The following is an 18729-nucleotide window of genomic DNA, read 5'->3' as shown; positions in this document are numbered from 1 at the left end:
GGAGATGATTGGTTGCGCAAGCGCAGTACAGGCGGCGACGGCGATCGATCGATCTGGATATCAACTTGCGCAGTGGCAGGAAGGCGGCCGGGCTGCGGCACGCGTGTTGCAGGTTGCTGTCAGAGTCGGAAGTGGCGAAAATATTAAGCACACGTTACTGAACTTTCAATAAGATTTTGATGAGATCGTAGATACATCGTTAGTTTTCGTCTATCTAGCATGCGTTAGAAGATACTCCCTTCGCCCCAAAAAGAATTAACTTAGAAGAAAAATGTATGTGGACACCTCATATATCCACATACATCAACTTAGGAGGGGACATAGGTTAATTCTTTTTGGGACGGAGGGAGTGCATTCGTAGATGAGTATAGTATTACGTCTGTAGTAATGTGTGTGCGTCTGTCGTGTACTCCCTCCACGGCTAAAGAAACAAATATAGAAACGGATATAACATATTCTAATTAATGAATCTGGACAAAAGTTTATCTAGATTCGTTGCACCAAGTTTAGACCCTGTTTAGTTTCAGGGGTGAAAAGTTTTGATGTGTCACATCGGATATAGGACACACATTTGAAGTATTAAATATAGACTAATAATAAAACAAATTACAAAATTCGTCCGTAAACTACGAGACGAATTTATTAAGCCTAATTAATATGTCATTAGCAAATGTTTACTGTAGCACCATATTATCAAATCATAGAACAATTAGACTTAAAAGATTTGTCTCGTAATTTACACGCAACATGTGTAATTAGTTTCTTTTTTTAATCTATATTTAATACTTTCTTCGTTTCATAATGTAAGTCATTCTAGCATTTCCACATTCATATTAATGTTAATAAATTTATATAGATATATATATCTAGATTCATTAACATCAATATAAATGTGGAAAATGCTAGAATAACTAATATTATGAAACGGAGGGAGTATTTTATGTATGTATCTAAACATTCGATGATAGGGTAGAAAATTTTTACGTGAGAACTAGACATGGCCTTAGTAATTGAGAAGAAAAAAAAAGTTAGGCAAGGCGATCGATCTCTCCGACATGGGGAGTGATTGGGAACACCTGGGGCCGGAAGGTGTCCGTGCCTCGGCGCCTCAGCCTATTGGAATCTTCATCTTTAGGGATGGTTGATTGGTTGCTTCTTGGTTGCCTCCAGCTTGCAGCACCGGCCACCGGCCCATCCCGACTGAGTTTGAGCCTGCCACTGCCACTGCCCAGGCCCACCCCCCCTTGAGCATCTCCAACCCACACGACTCAAACTGAACCAGGCCCCCCCTGTACTTGATGATGGCAATTGCTTCGAAACGCCACTAAATTTCACCCGAATTTCGTCACTTTCGTACCTCATTCCAAACATAACTCACTTCCAACACGAGTAATTTTGGATGGAGATTCATAAATAGAATTCAATAATTTTGTGAACTTCTCATGTTGTATGTGTCTTTATTAGTTGGTGTGCTCCTGTTTTTTTAATGACTATATTTCTTTATTTTGTTGAATTGCTGTAATAATTGGTTGTAGCTCCCTGAGGAAAGGTCGGGATTCTATTCCATTATCCTAAAAAAAAATAACTCACTTCCAACACGAGTGCTCAATGGAATATTCTATATATTCTCGCAAAAAAAAAAAGAGAAAAGGATAGAGTAATATATATTCAATAAATGAGCCACTTTCAGGCGTGATCGAACGACACAACATTGATGGGTGCCATACAGGCAGCCAAAAAGAATGATAAAAACACTGAAAGAGAGATCAACGAACGCATTGCCGCGTGACTTTACAAGCAAGTGATCACGCCACTATCATTGACGTTACAGCACGCTAAAAAGCGCCCAAAATGGATCACGAAAAGAGCGAGAGAGTAGAGGATTAGGGCTAAAGTTACAACATACATGGCCCACACGGAGTATGGCGACTGTATATGTACAGCGACAGGTATAATCATACAGGTGAGACTCTTCAGAATACCGAATCATTGTCATACAGTGCTCCATTTCATCTCGACGTGTACCATCCCGTTCCTCGAGTTGATCAGATGGTATTTTTCGTTGATCCGTCCGTTGTTCACGACGTCCACTAGGTTTATATCCACATGCCCCAATGATTCCTGAAATTTTCGGAGAAATGAGAGGTTGATTTTAGAAGGCACTATGAACTGGATGTGATTATATTCTCTCTGTTTTTTTTTAACAACTGGTTGTGAATATCATTATCAGAAGAGATGGTTTTGCAATCAGCAGGTAACAACAGTGACTGACTGACCTTATTGCGGAAGGGAAGCCGGAGCCCACGGCGTTTGCTTACTACTTCGATGTGGATCTTATCATCCACAGGAGCCTCATCAACCATGAACTGAAACTCTTCGTTCCATCTTGGATCTCTTGTTTTCTTGATTATCTGAAATGCCAAGTTAAACATTTTAGGTTCACATAAAAGTATTAGGTAGTACTACTATGTTCTTAAGCGCTTTTAGTTGGGGTATAACGTGGAACTACAACATAAAGTTAGTGTGGCAAAACTAATTCCAAAAATAAAATACCTTCGTTTCCTTCCTTTCTCCCCTAAAATGAACCACGGCATACGGATTAGTATGACGCTTTCCCTCGACGTCTTCTGCATTTTCTACTGAAACCAACAGCAACCCTCCACTAGGTGGGACGTCCCTTTTTACACTGACATTGCCTTCACCATCTGACATCAGAATGGTACTGTTGCTGTCATCTCTGAAGGGATCAAATGTCAGCTCTACGACAAGCTTTCCTCTGTTCTTCTTGTTATGAGGATCATTTGGGTCCATGCTTTTCAGAAGGTCAAGTGTGAACAGTTTACTCTCATAAGGAGTAAGCAAGCGGAGGGGAACTACTTGCATACCCAGTTTATCATGCATTTTAACCTGCACAAACAGAAAAAGGAAAAGGTTATTGTTATTTCCTACCTATGCCAAGCAGGAAAAGAGCATAGAAATAACAATTACTGCTCTTACAAATGACAAACCAACTTATCAGAAGAAAAGTTGCATACAGCAAAGCTAAACCTTTTCCCAATCAAACATGCGGAGCTCAAGGATTTGTGTTTCAGGATCCTTGACTATAAATCTGAAGTGTTCATTCCACTCAGGATTCAGGTTGCTCATCTTAATAGACGTCTTCTTTGAAGGCAGTTTCTCACCACTCAAACGGAGCTTGACATAGGGATCAGATTTTCCAAGCAAGTCCATCTTGAGAAGATTCATGGCTCGAATTACCTTTACATGTAATATTCCAACTGGTTTCTTTGTCGCACCACTGCAAATGTTCCACACCGGTAATATGAGAAAGATCAAATTAAACTGGAGTACATTCAAAACTAAAACAACCTTGTTTCAGCTATAGAAGCCCCATTAACAATGTTATTTCTTTTGCACTAAATGAATAACAAAATTATGTTTTTCCCAACATTTAATTTCCTTCGCCACGTACAAATGCACTTCCTTTTTAAACGGGTCCAAGGATAGCAATGTTTATTGATGCTAATATGTTTTCTGGGAGACTCTTATTTCCAAATTATCTTGGCAATATATGTCTCAAAAAGTTCATGTTGAATGAGAATATACTCGAGATAGAAGATTATCAAGATGAAGACAGGATAGACATATGCAACTCGGCATGCAAATTTGGAATTAATAAACTCATCCAACAACTTCTCATTGTGATCCTTACAATAAAAAAAATATGGATGTCATTTGTAAAGAAAATCACCTCGCTTCATCTAAAATAGGAATTTGTATAAGCTTAGGCCAGTGATACAAGTTTGCGATTTGCTTTGATATTTTCTCCTGTCAGAAAGCAAAAACCACTAATAATTAAGAAGTCCACAAGCTAGGAACATAGTACTGGTACCCAAGATAGTGAAATAAGGAATCGTAGTAGTAATTAAATGGGTACAATTAAACTACAAGAGTCCATCAGGACGTTCAAATTCAGTGTCCTCTGTGGGAATATAAATGTTAAAGAGAAAATTAGTTACCCGGACAAACCGATGCAAGCCAGGTATTGCCATGACATCTCCACCCAACAATTTGAATCCAAAGTCGATATGTGGCTTTATAATAAAATAAGAGTTAGTTTTATTTACAGAGTTGTTTTAACATTGAAGAAACAGATTAATACCTTCTCCATCAGTGAAACACACAAGTTTGCAAAGCAGGGAAAGCTTGGCACAAGAGGCTTCAGAGTCACACGTGGTGTCAGCATTATATGTAAATCTAAAAGCTGAAACAGAAATATGATCAGTCAGAGGACTAATAGTCCATTCTTTAGAACGAGATAAGAGAAAGCTAACCTGAGCCGACACTTGGAAAGAATGCACCTTCACTTTCACAATTACATTTGCTATGCTGGCCCACCGAATCACAGGTTCAATTACCAACTCTTTTTCTCTCATTTCATAAACTTTAATTCCTGCTTGTCAAAATATCGAGTAGTATAAGAATCAATCAATCTTAACAAGAGTTGACTGACAGCGTAAGTGCAGACTACAGATTTTGAACTGCTCTACCAATCTATATTATTTACAACATAGACTTGAGTTATACAAGGATACAGAAACACTGTACTTATAATGATAATCATGATTTGAGGATACAAGGTCTGTGTCACTGAACAAATTGCATCATTACAGAAAGTACTCTTACAGAAATCAACAGACCTTGGAACGTAGGAGGAAGAGCCCCAAGTGTTAAGTGCCCAAATTCAATTGATTTTATTCCATATTGTCCAACATATTGATCAAATGTTGGTCTGATTACACTTCTTATTGTGTTGCAGATTGCCTGATCAATGAGTCAATTGAGTCTTAAAAAAATGAATCAATTGAATTACCCAAGCTGACAATGGTTCGAGAAGAACTCTCAACGCTCAGATGATGAAGCACTGAATATTACACTAAAACTTGGTAGCAAACAGGCCATATAAGACTTGAAAATACCTTATCAAGGAAGGGCCACATATCAAAAATAAACTTGTTAATCCAGTCAACCTGCAAAAACATAAAATGAATTCTCCATTTCATGAATTGAGTATTGTGTCTTTAAATGAACTATATGTAATGTAGCATTTATGGTGTGGATAAAAAGAAACAAGAACACAAAAATAAATACAAAGTACCAGCACACATTCTCTCATATATGTGCCTCAGTCCTCAAGAGCTTGGCTATTTAGCAATTTATCATACCGATCAATATGATTTCTTGACCAGATTGCTAAGCTAAAAGAAATGGAATCCTACAATAGATTAGGATAATGGAAGCTGTCACCACCAACAGCGTAATCCTCTCTAATTTCATTTGTCAAATTTTGGTATTAACATATTGTATTTATCTCTCTATGAAATATTTTTTTTTTAAAAAAAGAAATACTCTGAAAAGGGGATAACCAAAAGATTTCCAAATAAATTGTTGATATGTGAAGGTGTATTCTAATTTTTTTTCTTTTCATGGGAAATACAAAGATGCTAAGATAATTAAATTTCCATAAAAGTTACAAAGACTCCATATATAATATCCTACACTCATGTTACTCAGGGGCCTGTTATACATACTTCTATATTATCATGAATGCTCACGCCTTGTTGTACTGTTGACATTTGACAACTAAACAGAGATTGATTTACGACACACATAATCCCAAAGCAACAAATTATAAGTCGTTTAAATAGTAGCGCGCCATGTTTATATACCCACCCGTTCATAATCTGGACACTTCACCCACAACGGAATATCTGGTATAGTTGTCTGTAATGTCTCAGAATCCAAGTCGCGTAGTGGTCTAATAATAGGATCCTGCAAAAGTCAACAGTCAGTTTCCCTCAAAAAATGTTGAGATCAAATTTGTACTATAGTATTTACTATTTGGGTTTGTGTAAGATTTTGAATATTAATTTATGTTGAACCCTGCTTGATAGTAGTATGTAGTAAAGCAGTGGAGCTCAAGAGGATCAAACCGTCTGAATCTACCATAGTTTTCTGGACCCTGGAGAGGCAGGTTGAAAATGCTTATACAGCTCCATCCAGTATTGACCATTGGTTGCAAAGTGAAATAGTGGATATCCAACTTGACTTTCAGTCAGATTAATGTCACCAAACACTGGTGGTTATGACTTTTCTTTTACTTAGCATAGTGGATTTGATTATTTCTTTTCTTATGAAGTAAGTAATCCAATTTTCGTTAGTCTCAACATAAAAGGGTGCATCGGAGTAGGCTATATACATTAAGCAAATAACCAAGTTGGATTTTTGCTCTGTCGCATCTAACCATGTCGTTCTCATTCCAATGGGCTAACCCACCCTGTAACTAGCTGAAATGATTCTAACCATATCAGACAAATATCATATGTACTACTAGGCTAATTAAATAACACGCCGTGCACTACAAAATATTCTGTATTCATATGCACCAACCCGTTTCACATTGCTAAACCAAATTAATTAACAAATGCATATAAAATACATCTTGTGTTTTTCATGTATTTGGAATATTCGTTCAGTAATCCCATAGCAATCCCACTTGTCCCAAATAATCCCAAGCAAACTCCCCCAGTACACATCAATATATCGCAATCTAATAAAATCCCCAGTGTCTAGCTGGCGCATCGAAATTAGTCAATTTTATTGAAACAATCTCACTAAGGAAGCATATGTCAGCTCACGGAGGCATCGCAATTGGCAAGCCGGAATCGGATACGCAAGCTAGCAAAGCAAAGCTGTTCAAAGCTGGAACTGAAAAGTGAGTACTGGACGGCGAAACTGGTAAAGAGACGTGCTTAGTCAGAGCTGAGAAATGGCACTACTCCAGCAGGGGAAGACAAGGACTTTGGAGCACACGTACCACGTCCCGTTTTCCCCACGTCGCATCCTGAACAATCCGGTAGTCTAATCGTACGGGCAGAAGAAATCAAGCACGTCCCAATCTCGGATTTAATTTCTACAACCATTTTGTTGGGTTAGTTGGTGTGCACAAAACCTCGATCGAAATCCATCCTGCTGCTGTTCATGAGTAATTTTGATATGATAAACCGCACACAAATCAACAAAGTGACAGTACACAGATAACGAATTGCTAACGATGAATGCGTTCAACTAACCACTAAATTGCTAGGATTAGTACAGGACGGGAAGGATCGAGAAGGAAGGAGGCGATGGATGGACTGACCTGGAGACGGCGGCGAGGGGCGAACAAGCGGAGGTAGACGAGGTAGGCGACGGCGATGCCGAGGGGGAGGCCGACGCCGAAGCCGAGGAGGCCACCGACGAGCCCCATCCCGTTCCCGCCCGCTCCCGCGAATGCAGCGGCGCCCGCGGCGGCAACCGCATGGGAAACCACAAGACGACGATGGGTTGGTGGCCGGCCGCCTCCCCTCCCTCCCCAGCTACCCGCCGCGGATAAAGTAATGGCCGGCCGGCGAGGCGGCGAGCTCGAGCTCCTCGCCTCCTCGGAGACGTCGAGCGAGACGAGGCGTGAGCGGGAGCCAGCAACGCGCCAAAAGCTTAGTTTATTGGGAGGTAGCGGAGAAGCGGATGCGGGAGAGACAGCGGCGTGGGTGGTTTAGCTTAGCTTATATGGGTCGCTCGCCGCCGCGGCAAAAATCCGCGGAAATCCTCGCGTTTCCGGCCTCGCCGCGGCGGCAAAAATCCGCGGAAATCCTCGCGTTTCCGGCGATGGGTTTCGCATCGCGCGTGGGCTTTTGCTTAGCTAACAAGGCTACTACGGCTCAGGGAGGGGGAGGAGGAGGAGGAGGAAGCCCAGTTTCTTGTCTCGTAAGAAATCTCCGGAAGCTTCGTGGGTTTAGTGGGCCTGGCCCATGTAGGGTGAAGGTTGGGCCCACGCTGGTACCAGGATTGCGAGACAAGCTGCCTTTAAAACGGCTGGCCTTCTCGGCGCTTCTCTTCTTCCTCCTCCTCATTTCAAATTCGAATCAGGGCGAGTTGGCTTCTCGGAGAAGGCAGAGGAGAGAGAGAGAGAGAGAGAGGCGGGATGGTGAAGCGGCAGCGGGAGGAGGAGCCGGCGACGGCCAGCCAATCCGGCGACGACGATTCCAACTCCGACGAGTGGAAGGACTTTCTAAACCTAGATGGTGGCGAAGAGGCGGCGGAGGTGGACGACGACTGCAACCTGGCGCCGCCGGAGAAGGATGCAGAGGCGGCGAAGGCGAGCCAATCCGGCGACGACGATTCTAACACCGACCAGTGGAAGGGCTATCTAAATCTAGAAGATGGCGAAGAGGCGGCGGAGGTGGACGACGACCGCAACCTGGATCAGCCGCCGGAGAAGGATGCGGAGGCGGCGAAGGTGGACGTCGACCGCAAGCTGGATCAGCTGCCGGAGAAGGATGCGGAGGCGGCGAAGGTGGACGGCGACCGCATCACGGCGCTGCAGGAGAAGGCTCGGGTGCGCATCCTCGACTTCCTCCCGATCAAGTCGGTGATCCTCATGGGTTCGCTCTGCAAACGGTGGCGGGAGATGTACGGCCTCTACTGGAGGGATGTCGCCGTCGACGTCGAGCTCCCCACCGACGGCGATGCGCTGAGCAAGCTAGAGGAACGCGCGGGGCAGCAGGAGCCGAAACGCCGCCTCCGCTACTTCTTCCTCCTCGTCGTCGAGAGAAAAAATGTTCAGAGAGAATACTTCAATTCCTGCCTCGAATACGCCGGCAAGTGCTCTCCCGAGGTCATCCACATCAGTGATCGAGGAGGAGCGGGCCGCAAGTTTAAGATGCACCTGACGAGCAAACAGCTCGTGCGCCTCTCGATAATCGGCGTCGCGTTGGGTCATTTCCAGGGCAAGTTTTGTGAAGGCGTCTCCTTCCCCACGCTCGAGGAAATCCACATCAAGAACTCCACTATCAATAAAATGGACGACCTCAAGAATCTAGTCGGCGCGTGCCCCATCCTCCGCGTCCTCGACCTGCGCGGATGCAAAACCATCACCCAAATCGACGTCGACACCGCTGGAGAGCACCTGATGAGCCTCACCGTCATGGACTGCGAACGCGTCCGACGGCTGACCGCCGGCAAACACCTGCGCTCCTTTCGCTACAGCGGTAACTTCCTGACGTCACTGTCCCTTCCGGACAACGACTCGCTTGCCGACCTCTTCATCGGCTTCCCGAGAAGCCAATCTACCACCCCGGGGCCCGAAAATTCGTTCAAACGCCTCCCAGATCTCTCGAACCTCACCTTCCTCACCCTGTGCAGCACTTCTCTCCGGGTTCGTTCTTTTTTTTTCTCTCGATCATGTTAATTTCATCTGATTTCATTTTCATCTCAATCGTGTTGTTTCCACTTGATTCACAAGGTTGTTTGCTACTTCTGATTTTCAGGCTGTAACTGTGGCGGGTAATACCATTCAGACAAACTTGAGGAGTTTAAGAGAGCTTCAGTTGCTCATGTTCAAATTGGAACCGATCAACCTCAGTGACGTTCGTCGATTCCTGAACACCTGCGGCTACTACCCTCAGCTGACGAAGCTCTTTGTGCAGGTCACCACTCACCACCTGCTATTCCATTGCTTGCATTGCGTCTCGATCTGTTACTGTTTGACTATTTTGTCTGTTCGAGTGGAGCCAATGTTAGTATAGTTTCTTCTTTCTGATGATTCCAAATTATCCCTTTGTGATTTCAGCTCCCAGAAAGAGATTGCACATACACGGAGAACACTAGCTCAGAGAATGTGGAGGGGGAACAACAGGATGGCTTCGAAAAGCTTGATGTGGTAAAGATGACGAACTTCAAGTACGACTGGAATGAGATTCGGCTGCTGCAGTTTCTGTTCAAGAAGGCCAAACTCCTCCAGAAGCTGATACTAGTTCGTCCCATACCAGTACCGGTAGATCGCCCCTTCCGACTCCAGGTTCCCGCAAATGTCCAGCTAACTGATTGTGCTGATGATTCTACAGTCAAGTCATTTCATTCAGAACTCCTTACCTCGAAGACGAACTAGTGTTCAGTCAATAGTCGAGCTGCTTATAGTTCTACAGATCTGGAGCATTAATAGGTTGGAAAAGAGATACAGGACAAGATAACATGTGCAGAAACAAGTACAGTCTCGTCATACCTTGATTTCTTTTTTCCTTCTGTTTTACTTGAAAAAAGGTGATTGAATGACTTGGTATTTCACTGTCAATTTATGATGTATTTGGCATTTTAGCAACTTTAGCTATACATATGAGTTTACAGTGAAATATGTTCTTACCTACTTCTGTGGAAAAAGGATTAGTACAAAATAAACTTGGATGCAGAATCCTTGGGCACTGAAGTGGTTCCTTTCTGTGTTCTTTTGCCACAATGCGAGTTACAACTGAAATTTTAATCATCCATGTGTAAATTGACTTTCTGTGGATGTGATAGCTAGATATTGGATATTGTCATGTCAGTTATGAGGTTTACTAATTGTTTCTTGTCAATCTGAAAAGAGTTTAGGAGTTTACCTGAATGTAATTTGTTCTGCATTAGCATAGTTTAGTTATGGAGATTGATGCGGAAGCTGTTATGTTAAACCTGAAAGTTGATCCTGTAATGTAAACTGAACTTTGTGGATGCCATAGCTAGTTTTGAATATTTCTATTGTCGGTTATAGGGATTACTGTCCTCCTCAATTTGACAAGATTACCTGAATGTTTGTTCTGTGTTAGCATAATTTAATATAGGCAGACTGATGGGATATATCAAATGGGAGATTCTGCCATTGTACCTCATAGATTATTTGTTTACTGATACTAGTTCAAGTTATGAAATGCTTGATGTGATCCTCATGAGCCATGATACTAGTACTGAAGAGTATAGCAAAGTATGAAATGCTAGATGACTCTGCAGATTTTTGAAGATTTGTAGATTCTCCTCTGCCTGTTCTTTCCATTTAGCAGTACAAGTCAACATATTTGTTTCGGCATATGTTTGCATCTTAACTGACACCATATACCTTGTCTTTTTCAAATGGTGAGTTCCATAATGGAGTAACAGATTACCAGTATTTTCACCTGTAGTTTCATAGTTATTTGATCCATGTTTGCAAAGATCAAAATGGACAAAAACAAGAGCAGTGTTGTAGCTAGTAATTTCGAGATTTTTAACTATTTGGACGGGTTAGTGTCTTTGTTTTTATCGTTTGGAAGGGTTTGGATTTCATTCATAAGCATGAAACTTAGCATAGACTTGCACATTAAAACATGACATGAGAATGCCATATCCAGCTGCTTGGATTGTGCAGTTGTTTTAGCTAAAGTATTATGTGTCTGTAACGTAATTGTGATATGTGATCCCTGCCGTTGGAAGCATATGGACTCACTCACCCTACAGCACCACTCGCAAGAGAATAAAATGCTACACAACCTCATGTGTTATGCAAATCAAAGAAACTGAAATGAAAACGGAAACCCAGTAAATGAGTATAAATTGGGGAAGTGGATTTTTGTCCCTTGAGGGGACATCCCCTCGTCTTGTGCATGGCGTTTAAAAGTTATCATTTTTTTTAAAAAATAATGTCAAGATAGATCAATATATGGTATATCTTTTCGCGAACATGCAAGTTAAAATTCGACTTGTGCAATTGAAAGCAAAAAGTAACAAATTTGATCGTGAATTACCGTTCTATTTATAGTCAAATTTGTTATTATTGTTTCTACTTGTATAAGTTGAATTTTAATATGTATGTTTGTGAAGTGACATCACATATTGATCTATCTTACTATTTTTTTCAAATTTTTTAATGGATTTTTAAGTGACATATAAAAATAAGGGGATATCCTCTTGAAGAATTAATAGAGTTTTCCATAAATTCGTGACAAACTGAAACATACCACATGATTGCAATTCTGCATGCCCTCTTCCCCTTGCAACTCCCATCAAACCCGTATAACCACCACAAGTTCACTGTCATATTCACCGGCGTATTCTCACTTGCCCCTTTTCACTTGTTTAATTGAGTATAACCCCTGTGCACCTCTATTCTTGTGTGACTAAGTGCAGGATTGCAGTTCCTGCATTAGGGGATCACACTGTAACATCTGGATTCGAGTGAAATTCCCCCCAAAATGATGAAAACGTTCAGCAATGTAGCACCCTCAAACGCTAAAAAAACAATGGCTATATATAATCCCCCGAAATTTCCACTCATCATAAGCACAAGGAGTCCACAACCGCCACAACCATCACAAGCACTACTGCCATGACAATCTGCCCGAGGCTCGCCGCCGCGGCGGCCCGCCGGTGCGCGCTCGACGGCTTGGGTATCGTGTCCGGGAGCGCGCACTCCTCGCCGTCGAAGTAGAGCCTCTTGGGGAAGCCTTCCCCCTTGGCAATGTTGACGTTCGGCGCGTCCTTCCGCGAGAAGGAGATGACGGACTGCTGCTTCCCGGGCACCCTTGGGTCCTCCGGCGTCCTCCCGTCGGTGATCGGCTCGAGGTAGGTGAGCCCGGGCAACCCCTGCATGAAGATGCTGTTGTTGAACGGCGCCCCCATCTTGGTGCCGTTGAAGGAGTAGACGTTCTCGTAGCCGCTGTAGTGGTCGCGCATGGTGACGGCGGCGAACCAGTCCTTGAACGTGTAGTCCTGCCAGTTGAAGATGGTGATCCGCGCCGCCCACCCGGACTTGTAGTTGTTCATGATGTGCCAGTTGACGCTGAGGCCGCAGTTGTCGCCGCAGGGCATCGGGTTGGGCACGCGGCGGTGCTTGATCTTGGCCCAGGCGCGCCCCTTGGCCGTGCGGTTGTCGAACGGGATGAGCAGCGCCTCGGGCGGCAGCGGCGTGGCGCGTGCGTCCGCGTCGCACGTCGCCGTGTCGTTGCCGCCGCCGCCGCCGCCGCCGCAGCCGCAGGCGCAGGTGTTGCACGGCACGACGGAGTCGTCGTAGTAGGCGGAGAAGGAGACGCAGCACTTGGCGGCGCGCCTCTTGGGGCGGGTGATGTTGCACGCCACCTGCCACGACGCGACGGCCGGGGTGGACGACATGAGCCCCGTCTGGTCGGGGAACACCACGGGGCTCACCCTCACCGGCTGCCTGCACGCGTACTGCGGGTTCAGCTTCCCGATGATCTTCCAGTTCTGCGGCGGGTACAGCGCCGTCCGGTTGAGGTCCGGCGGCAGCTTGAACACCTGCATCTGGAACACGGCCCGCGACTTGGACTCGTCCATGGTGGGCGGCAGCAGCGTGCCGTTCTTGCAGCAGAAGGGGATGTTCCCGACGTCCTTGTCCTTCTCGCGCTCCGGCGGGAGGTCCACGACGATGGGCCGCTTCTCGCAGCTGTACGCCGGCGTGAAGTCGAAGTCCTTGTAGTAGCCGGCGGCGGGGCTGTACACGCAGGCGGGGCCTTCCTTGTTGAGCGTGTACGCGCCGCGCATTTTGTAGATGAACTCGCCGCGCTTCCACTCCCAGGTGAGGTTCCAGTTGTCGAGCCGGCCGATGGGGCTCCAGTTGTCGATGGTCACCTGCACCATGTAGTTGTTGCCGAACGCTTGGAGGACGTCGTAGGCGATGGTCAGGTCGGCCTTCTGCCGCGGCAGGTAGCGGGTGGTGGTGTTCACCTTCTTGGCCTTGAATTTTGGGTCCTTGACGCAGCACACGTACATGACGCTCTGCTTGTGTGTGGGCTTGGGGCAACGGAACCCGGGGTTGGACAGCTTGATGGTCCTGGGCATGGGCGCTGTGGGCGGCTTGACGCCGAACTGGGTGCCGGTGATGTCGATCTGGGCCTGGATCTGCGTCAGGTCGCCGGCGGTCTCGATGGAGTTGAGGAGGTTGGCCATGGGGTACCCGGCGAAGGTGACGCCGCCGGAGACGTTGGCGGGGAGGTCGGTGCCGTCGAGGAGCACGGCGCCGCCGACGGTCACGAGGATCTCCTTGTGCTGGAACCCGACGAACATCTGCCACGCCTTGAGGTCCTCGGTCATGGTGTTGAGCACCGTCGCCGTCGCCTTGAACGCGAACGCCTGCGCCGTCGCGTTCTTGGTCCGCGGGTACTCCTTCTCGCGCTCCGTGAACGTGTACGTCAGGAACGCGCCGTTGCACGCCTCCTGCGCCTTGAACGACGGCTTCTCCTCCTCCTCCTCATCCTCGCCGTCTCCGCCGCCGCCATTGTTGTAGTCCTGCGCACGCGCGCCGGCGGCGGCGACGGCAAGGACGACGGCGACGCCTAACAAAAGCGCCGCCCACCGCCGCCGAAGCGGCATTGGCACCCCCGTCCTCTGCCCAGCTAAGCGCGAACGGAGGAGAGGCAACAAGCGTTCGCCGGCTCGCTCGACCGATCGACCGACGGGCAGTGGTGGGAAGCAAAGGCGTTCCAGCGGAGGAGGAGGAGGAAGAAGGTATAATTAGGCATGCACTGTCCGTGGTGGCAGCTCGCTAAAATCGAGGAGGCCTCTCGTGCATGCGCGCGTGTCCGTCGCGTTGCCTCGCCGTTGATGGTTGCAGATGGCCGACGCTGGTTTCGCGTGGCTCGTCGGACGACCGAGTCAAATTGACCGGATTTGGACACCGTCGTTGGCGCTGGTTCGTCTCCCCCGTGTCAACCGGGCACGAGCCATATATATTCTAAAGTTATTCAACTGGATAACAAACACAGAGGAATATTTTTGTTTCTTTTCAAGAACACAGAGGAATGATTTTGCCTAGGATGCGAATTTTCGAATATTTTTTTAAGAAATAATACTTTTTTAAATAGAGGTTGACAAATTAAAATTGCAAGTTTAGGCCCTGTTTAGTTTCCACATAAAAATTTTACATCCTGTCACATCGAATATTTAAACAACTACATGAAGTACTTCCTTCGTTTCACAATGTAAGTTATTTTAGCATTTCCCGACATAAATATTATGTCTATATTCATTAACATCAATATGAATGTGGGAAATGTTAGAATGACTTACATTGTGAAACGGATGGAGTATTAAATATAGGCTAAAAAAATAACTAATTGCACAGATTGCGACTAATTTGCGAGATGAATCTTTTAAATCTAATTGCTTCATGATTTGACAATGTGGTGCTACAGTAAACATTTGATAATAACGGATTAATTAGGCTTAATAAATTTGTCTCGTGGTTTCATTGACGGATTCTGTAATTAGTTTTTTTATTACTATCCGAAATACCCCATGCGGCACCCTATATAATACCCGATGTGACACACCAAAAGTTTACACCCCTGAATCTAAACACCCCTTTAGCACCCCATCGAACAACCAAAATTCGATAGGCGTACATATCGATCAACACCTGTGGAACCACAATTGTTCGATAGGGGATAAAAAATTAAAAAAAAAGAACAACCACTATGTGCCACTGTGCATGCAGCACATATAGAACATCCACAATTCGATTGGCCCCTTGCCATGACCTTTCATGTACTTTAATATTTCCCTAGTGGATCAACAATAACAATCTTTGTTGAACTGCGGTTGTTCGACATGGTATTAACCTTATAATTTTAGCCGATCATGTTAAATTTTTGCAATTTTTCATTGAAATAATAATTTTTTTTTAAAAAATTCCGACTTCTCGAGTGATTTGTCCTTGTTTCGTCAAGAAATCAGGACGTTTCTTGGATGAGGAAAGAAATTGCATGAAGTGTTTTTTTAAAAACGGCCTCCCGCAAACCACGTCCACTCCGGCGCCGGCCACGTCCGCCATCTGCTTTGGCGGCTGGGCTTCTCTGGGCCTAGTTGGGTTGAGTTTGTCTAAATGGGCCCAATTGAGATGGCTCATAAGCGGCCCGCATACGCCAGCCGAAGCCAGCTGGCCTATATATAACGGTCGTCTAGTGCAGCGGTTTGCTCTGCTTCGAATCGGAATCCAAATCCAAACGCAATTAGCGAACACAATTAGCTTGACGAAGAAGGCGAAAATAGGGGAGAGAGCGCGGGGGGAGGGGGGGGGGGGGGGGGGGGGGAAGTGAAGAACCCGCCCGCGCGGCGATGGCGCTCGAATCCACCGCAGCAGGCGGCAGCGGCGGCGCGAAGAGGCGGCGGGTGGAGGGCGGCGGAGGAGGAGGAGGAGGAAGTCATGGTGGTGGTTCCCCTCGAGGCGCTTCCCGACGACGGCCTTCCTGCGGCGGCGGCGGCGGAGGAGGAGGACGTCATGGTGGTGGACCGCGTCGAGGCGCTTCCCGACGACGGCCTTCCTGCGGCGGTGGCCCCGGTGGAGGCAGCGGCCCCGGTGGGGGAGGACCCCATGGTGGTGATTCCCGACGACGCGGTTCTGCGCATCATCAGCTTCCTCCCGCTCGAGTCCGCCATCCGCACGACGGTGCTCTCCAAGGAGTGGCTAAGGCTGTGGAAGGAGGATTGGGGCCAGAAATCCAGGCGCTACGAGATCCGCGCCCGCTGCGCACCTTCCGTGGAGGACCTCCTCAAGATCCTGGAGGAGGAGCGCCGCCTCGAGCGCCTCTCCGTCGTCGTCCACACCATCATGAAGAGCTCTCACCTGAGAGAAATCATCGAGAGATCCGCCGACCGCCGCGTCGAGCAGCTCCACGTCGAGCTGACCAACCCGAATGTTGTAGACAAGGTCAGGTTCCACTTGCCGATCTTGAGCCGCGTGATCGCGCTCCAGCACCTCTCGCTCCGCCAAATCGTCGTCTCCAAGATGCGCTTCAAGCCGCAGCAGCGCTTCAACGAGCTCTCAGAAATCTGCTTCCACTTCGTCTCCATCGAGAGCTACATGCTGAGAAATGTGATCACGCGCTGCCCCAATCTCCGGGTTCTGGACCTTCGCAGCTGCTTTGACCTCGACGCCGTCGCCATCTCGCCGGGCGGGCCGAAGCTGAGCAGTCTCACCATCGCCGGGTGCAAGCATCTCAATAAGGTGAACGTCGTCGGTGTAACCAGCCTCCGCTCCGTCTTCTACAGCGGCCGCTTCCTCTCGTCCTTCTACCTGCCGCGCACAAGTCGCCGCTCCTCCTTCACCGACCTGTACATCTGCTACGATGGCCCGATAATCCCCATGGTGTTCGGTAAATGGGCACAGGATGCACTTTCCAAACTCTCCAATCTCTCCAACCTCACCATCTGCAGCAATTCCCTCACGGCCTGTTTGGTTGGAGGGAGTTTTTAGGAGGGATTGGGAGTTTAGAGGAATGGGGCTATTAAGAGTTTTGTTTGGTTGGGAGACATGAGAATTTTGGTAGGATAGGGATGGGGAATTGAGGAAGGAACTCCCTCCTTTTCAATAATTAGGTAGGGGCAGGTAATTGGGAAGGAATTCCTCCTTTACTTTTTTTAAGCAAATCTCAGCCATCCCTTTTTATTAATGACATAATCTCCAACTAAACTCCCTATCAATTTCCATCACCTCTATCAAACAAGATATTGGGATTAAAAATCAAATTTCCATCTTAATCTCATCATCAATTCCCTCGTGTAAACTCCCAATCCCCTTCCCTCGAGTTACCAAACAAGCCGTCAAGGTTTGTTCTGTTCTGTTCTGTTCCGTTGGATAAGGATCATGTTGTTCTTGTTTTGAAATCTTTTGGTGGACTCATCGATGATTTGATATCCTTCAGATTGTGCCTAGTTTGCCTGATGAAGAACGAACTACCCAGTTGAAATGGCTTGGCGGCTTTCGGCGTTTGAAAGAGTTGCAGTTGCTCATGTTTGACATAAAGACCATCAACGTGTTTGATATCTATGCGTTCCTCCAGAGCTTCCACTTCCCAAATCTGACCAAACTCTTCCTGCAGGTTAATACATTGCACCTCATAAGCATTTCTGGAATTTGGATATCGCATTGCTTAAAAGTCGTTTCCCCCTTTTATTGCATCTGATGAAATCTGCATATGGTGTTCTCATCTAATCATGATACTCCTGAACACGATTACGGTCTGTGCTTGCAGCTCCCAAGAATCAGGGAAGATGTGCAGGAGGCGGTGAGAGAAGATGTGCTGCAGTCGATGAGCGAAGGTGTGCCAGAGTATGCCTTAGATAACCTTAAGGTGGTAAGAATGATGAACTTCAACAGGACCAGAATTGAGATGCATCTTGTGAGGTTTTTCTTGAGGAAAGCAAGAAACATCAATTCACTGCAACTTGTTTCTCTTTTTCACAATGCGATTCCGTTGGGTTTGGCTGTTCAACAAGGAGACATCATCCAAGGAGCTTTGGCGAGTGGCGTTATACAAGAGAGCAACTCTGGCGCTGGTACAACCCAGCCGTGTCATTCTGAGGTCTTCATCGATTTTTAGTTGCCAGTCACCAGTCAGAGTTATGGCCCTATAGCTTGTAATATCCGAGAAACTGGAAAGTGCTAATCGACAGTATACAAATATACATAATTTTCACCTTTAGTTTCTTTTCTGCATCTTCAATTTTAGTATCACCAGAGAAACTGAAATGCATGATATCCATTATCCAATGTCTTGTGCCTGCCTGCTTTGTTTTTGTGTTACCATTCGCATTATATTTTTCATAGTATATCTGAAATGGCATCTCTATGAATTGAAAACATCTCCAATACATCTTTCAAAGCCAATTTGACTATGTTAAAGACTGAATTGTGATCCTATTTTTGTAGTGTACTTCTGAACTAGTCATGATCTTCTTTTCCTGTTTGTTATCTTGGGTTTCAGATTGCACTAACAGCGATTTTGGATATACTGCATGTCCTTGTGTTTATTTCTGATATGATCTATGGGATTGTTACCTACATATTTCTATTAATCTATCTTCACATAATTTGTCAGAACTCAGAAGTAG

The 18729-nt window shown here is 45.9% G+C and overlaps 4 protein-coding genes across 4 annotated transcripts; 2 read left to right on the top strand and 2 right to left on the bottom strand.

Moving 5' to 3' along the window:
- Positions 1 to 1653: 1653 nt before the first annotated feature.
- LOC4341880 (synaptotagmin-3) lies at positions 1654 to 7579 on the bottom strand. The gene is made up of 12 exons (XM_015785686.3): positions 7202 to 7579; positions 5734 to 5832; positions 4980 to 5030; positions 4701 to 4824; positions 4335 to 4453; positions 4163 to 4264; positions 4020 to 4094; positions 3752 to 3828; positions 3049 to 3298; positions 2554 to 2907; positions 2277 to 2411; positions 1654 to 2121 (listed from the first exon to the last, which is right to left on the bottom strand). The coding sequence occupies exons 1-12, from the start codon at positions 7307 to 7309 to the stop codon at positions 1993 to 1995; spliced, it is 1623 nt and encodes a 540-aa protein (XP_015641172.1). The 5' UTR covers positions 7310 to 7579; the 3' UTR covers positions 1654 to 1992.
- A 358-nt stretch (positions 7580 to 7937) lies between these two features.
- LOC9270623 (uncharacterized) lies at positions 7938 to 10235 on the top strand. The gene is made up of 3 exons (XM_015785685.3): positions 7938 to 9256; positions 9369 to 9527; positions 9671 to 10235. The coding sequence occupies exons 1-3, from the start codon at positions 8024 to 8026 to the stop codon at positions 9986 to 9988; spliced, it is 1710 nt and encodes a 569-aa protein (XP_015641171.1). The 5' UTR covers positions 7938 to 8023; the 3' UTR covers positions 9989 to 10235.
- Positions 10236 to 12117: 1882 nt separating this feature from the next.
- Positions 12118 to 14395, bottom strand: LOC4341879 (COBRA-like protein 10). Its single transcript, XM_015787153.3, has one exon. The coding sequence runs from the start codon at positions 14209 to 14211 to the stop codon at positions 12160 to 12162; it is 2052 nt and encodes a 683-aa protein (XP_015642639.1). The 5' UTR covers positions 14212 to 14395; the 3' UTR covers positions 12118 to 12159.
- Positions 14396 to 15933: 1538 nt separating this feature from the next.
- Positions 15934 to 18341, top strand: LOC112939412 (putative FBD-associated F-box protein At5g56440). The gene is made up of 3 exons (XM_066311317.1): positions 15934 to 17074; positions 17541 to 17717; positions 17871 to 18341. The coding sequence occupies exons 1-3, from the start codon at positions 16043 to 16045 to the stop codon at positions 18216 to 18218; spliced, it is 1557 nt and encodes a 518-aa protein (XP_066167414.1). The 5' UTR covers positions 15934 to 16042; the 3' UTR covers positions 18219 to 18341.
- The last annotated feature ends 388 nt before the right edge of the window (positions 18342 to 18729 follow it).

Source organism: Oryza sativa, chromosome 6 (genome assembly GCF_034140825.1).
Source record: "Oryza sativa Japonica Group chromosome 6, ASM3414082v1".
In the NCBI taxonomy this organism is placed as follows: domain Eukaryota; kingdom Viridiplantae; phylum Streptophyta; class Magnoliopsida; order Poales; family Poaceae; genus Oryza; species Oryza sativa.
This window is presented reverse-complemented; position numbering and strand designations above follow the sequence as displayed.

Coding starts and splice junctions, on each gene's coding strand:
- LOC4341880 (XM_015785686.3), bottom strand. CDS start 7,309: ATGGGGCTCGTCGGTGGCCTCCTCGGCTTCGGCGTCGGCCTCCCCCTC. Junction 3,299..3,751: donor CCTATTTTAGATGAAGCGAG/GTGATTTTCTTT, acceptor GAACATTTGCAG/TGGTGCGACAAAGAAACCAG. Junction 2,412..2,553: donor GAGAAAGGAAGGAAACGAAG/GTATTTTATTTT, acceptor TTGGCATTTCAG/ATAATCAAGAAAACAAGAGA.
- LOC9270623 (XM_015785685.3), top strand. CDS start 8,024: ATGGTGAAGCGGCAGCGGGAGGAGGAGCCGGCGACGGCCAGCCAATCC. Junction 9,257..9,368: donor TGTGCAGCACTTCTCTCCGG/GTTCGTTCTTTT, acceptor TCTGATTTTCAG/GCTGTAACTGTGGCGGGTAA. Junction 9,528..9,670: donor TGACGAAGCTCTTTGTGCAG/GTCACCACTCAC, acceptor TTGTGATTTCAG/CTCCCAGAAAGAGATTGCAC.
- LOC4341879 (XM_015787153.3), bottom strand. CDS start 14,211: ATGCCGCTTCGGCGGCGGTGGGCGGCGCTTTTGTTAGGCGTCGCCGTC.
- LOC112939412 (XM_066311317.1), top strand. CDS start 16,043: ATGGTGGTGGTTCCCCTCGAGGCGCTTCCCGACGACGGCCTTCCTGCG. Junction 17,075..17,540: donor ATTCCCTCACGGCCTGTTTG/GTTGGAGGGAGT, acceptor GATATCCTTCAG/ATTGTGCCTAGTTTGCCTGA. Junction 17,718..17,870: donor TGACCAAACTCTTCCTGCAG/GTTAATACATTG, acceptor CTGTGCTTGCAG/CTCCCAAGAATCAGGGAAGA.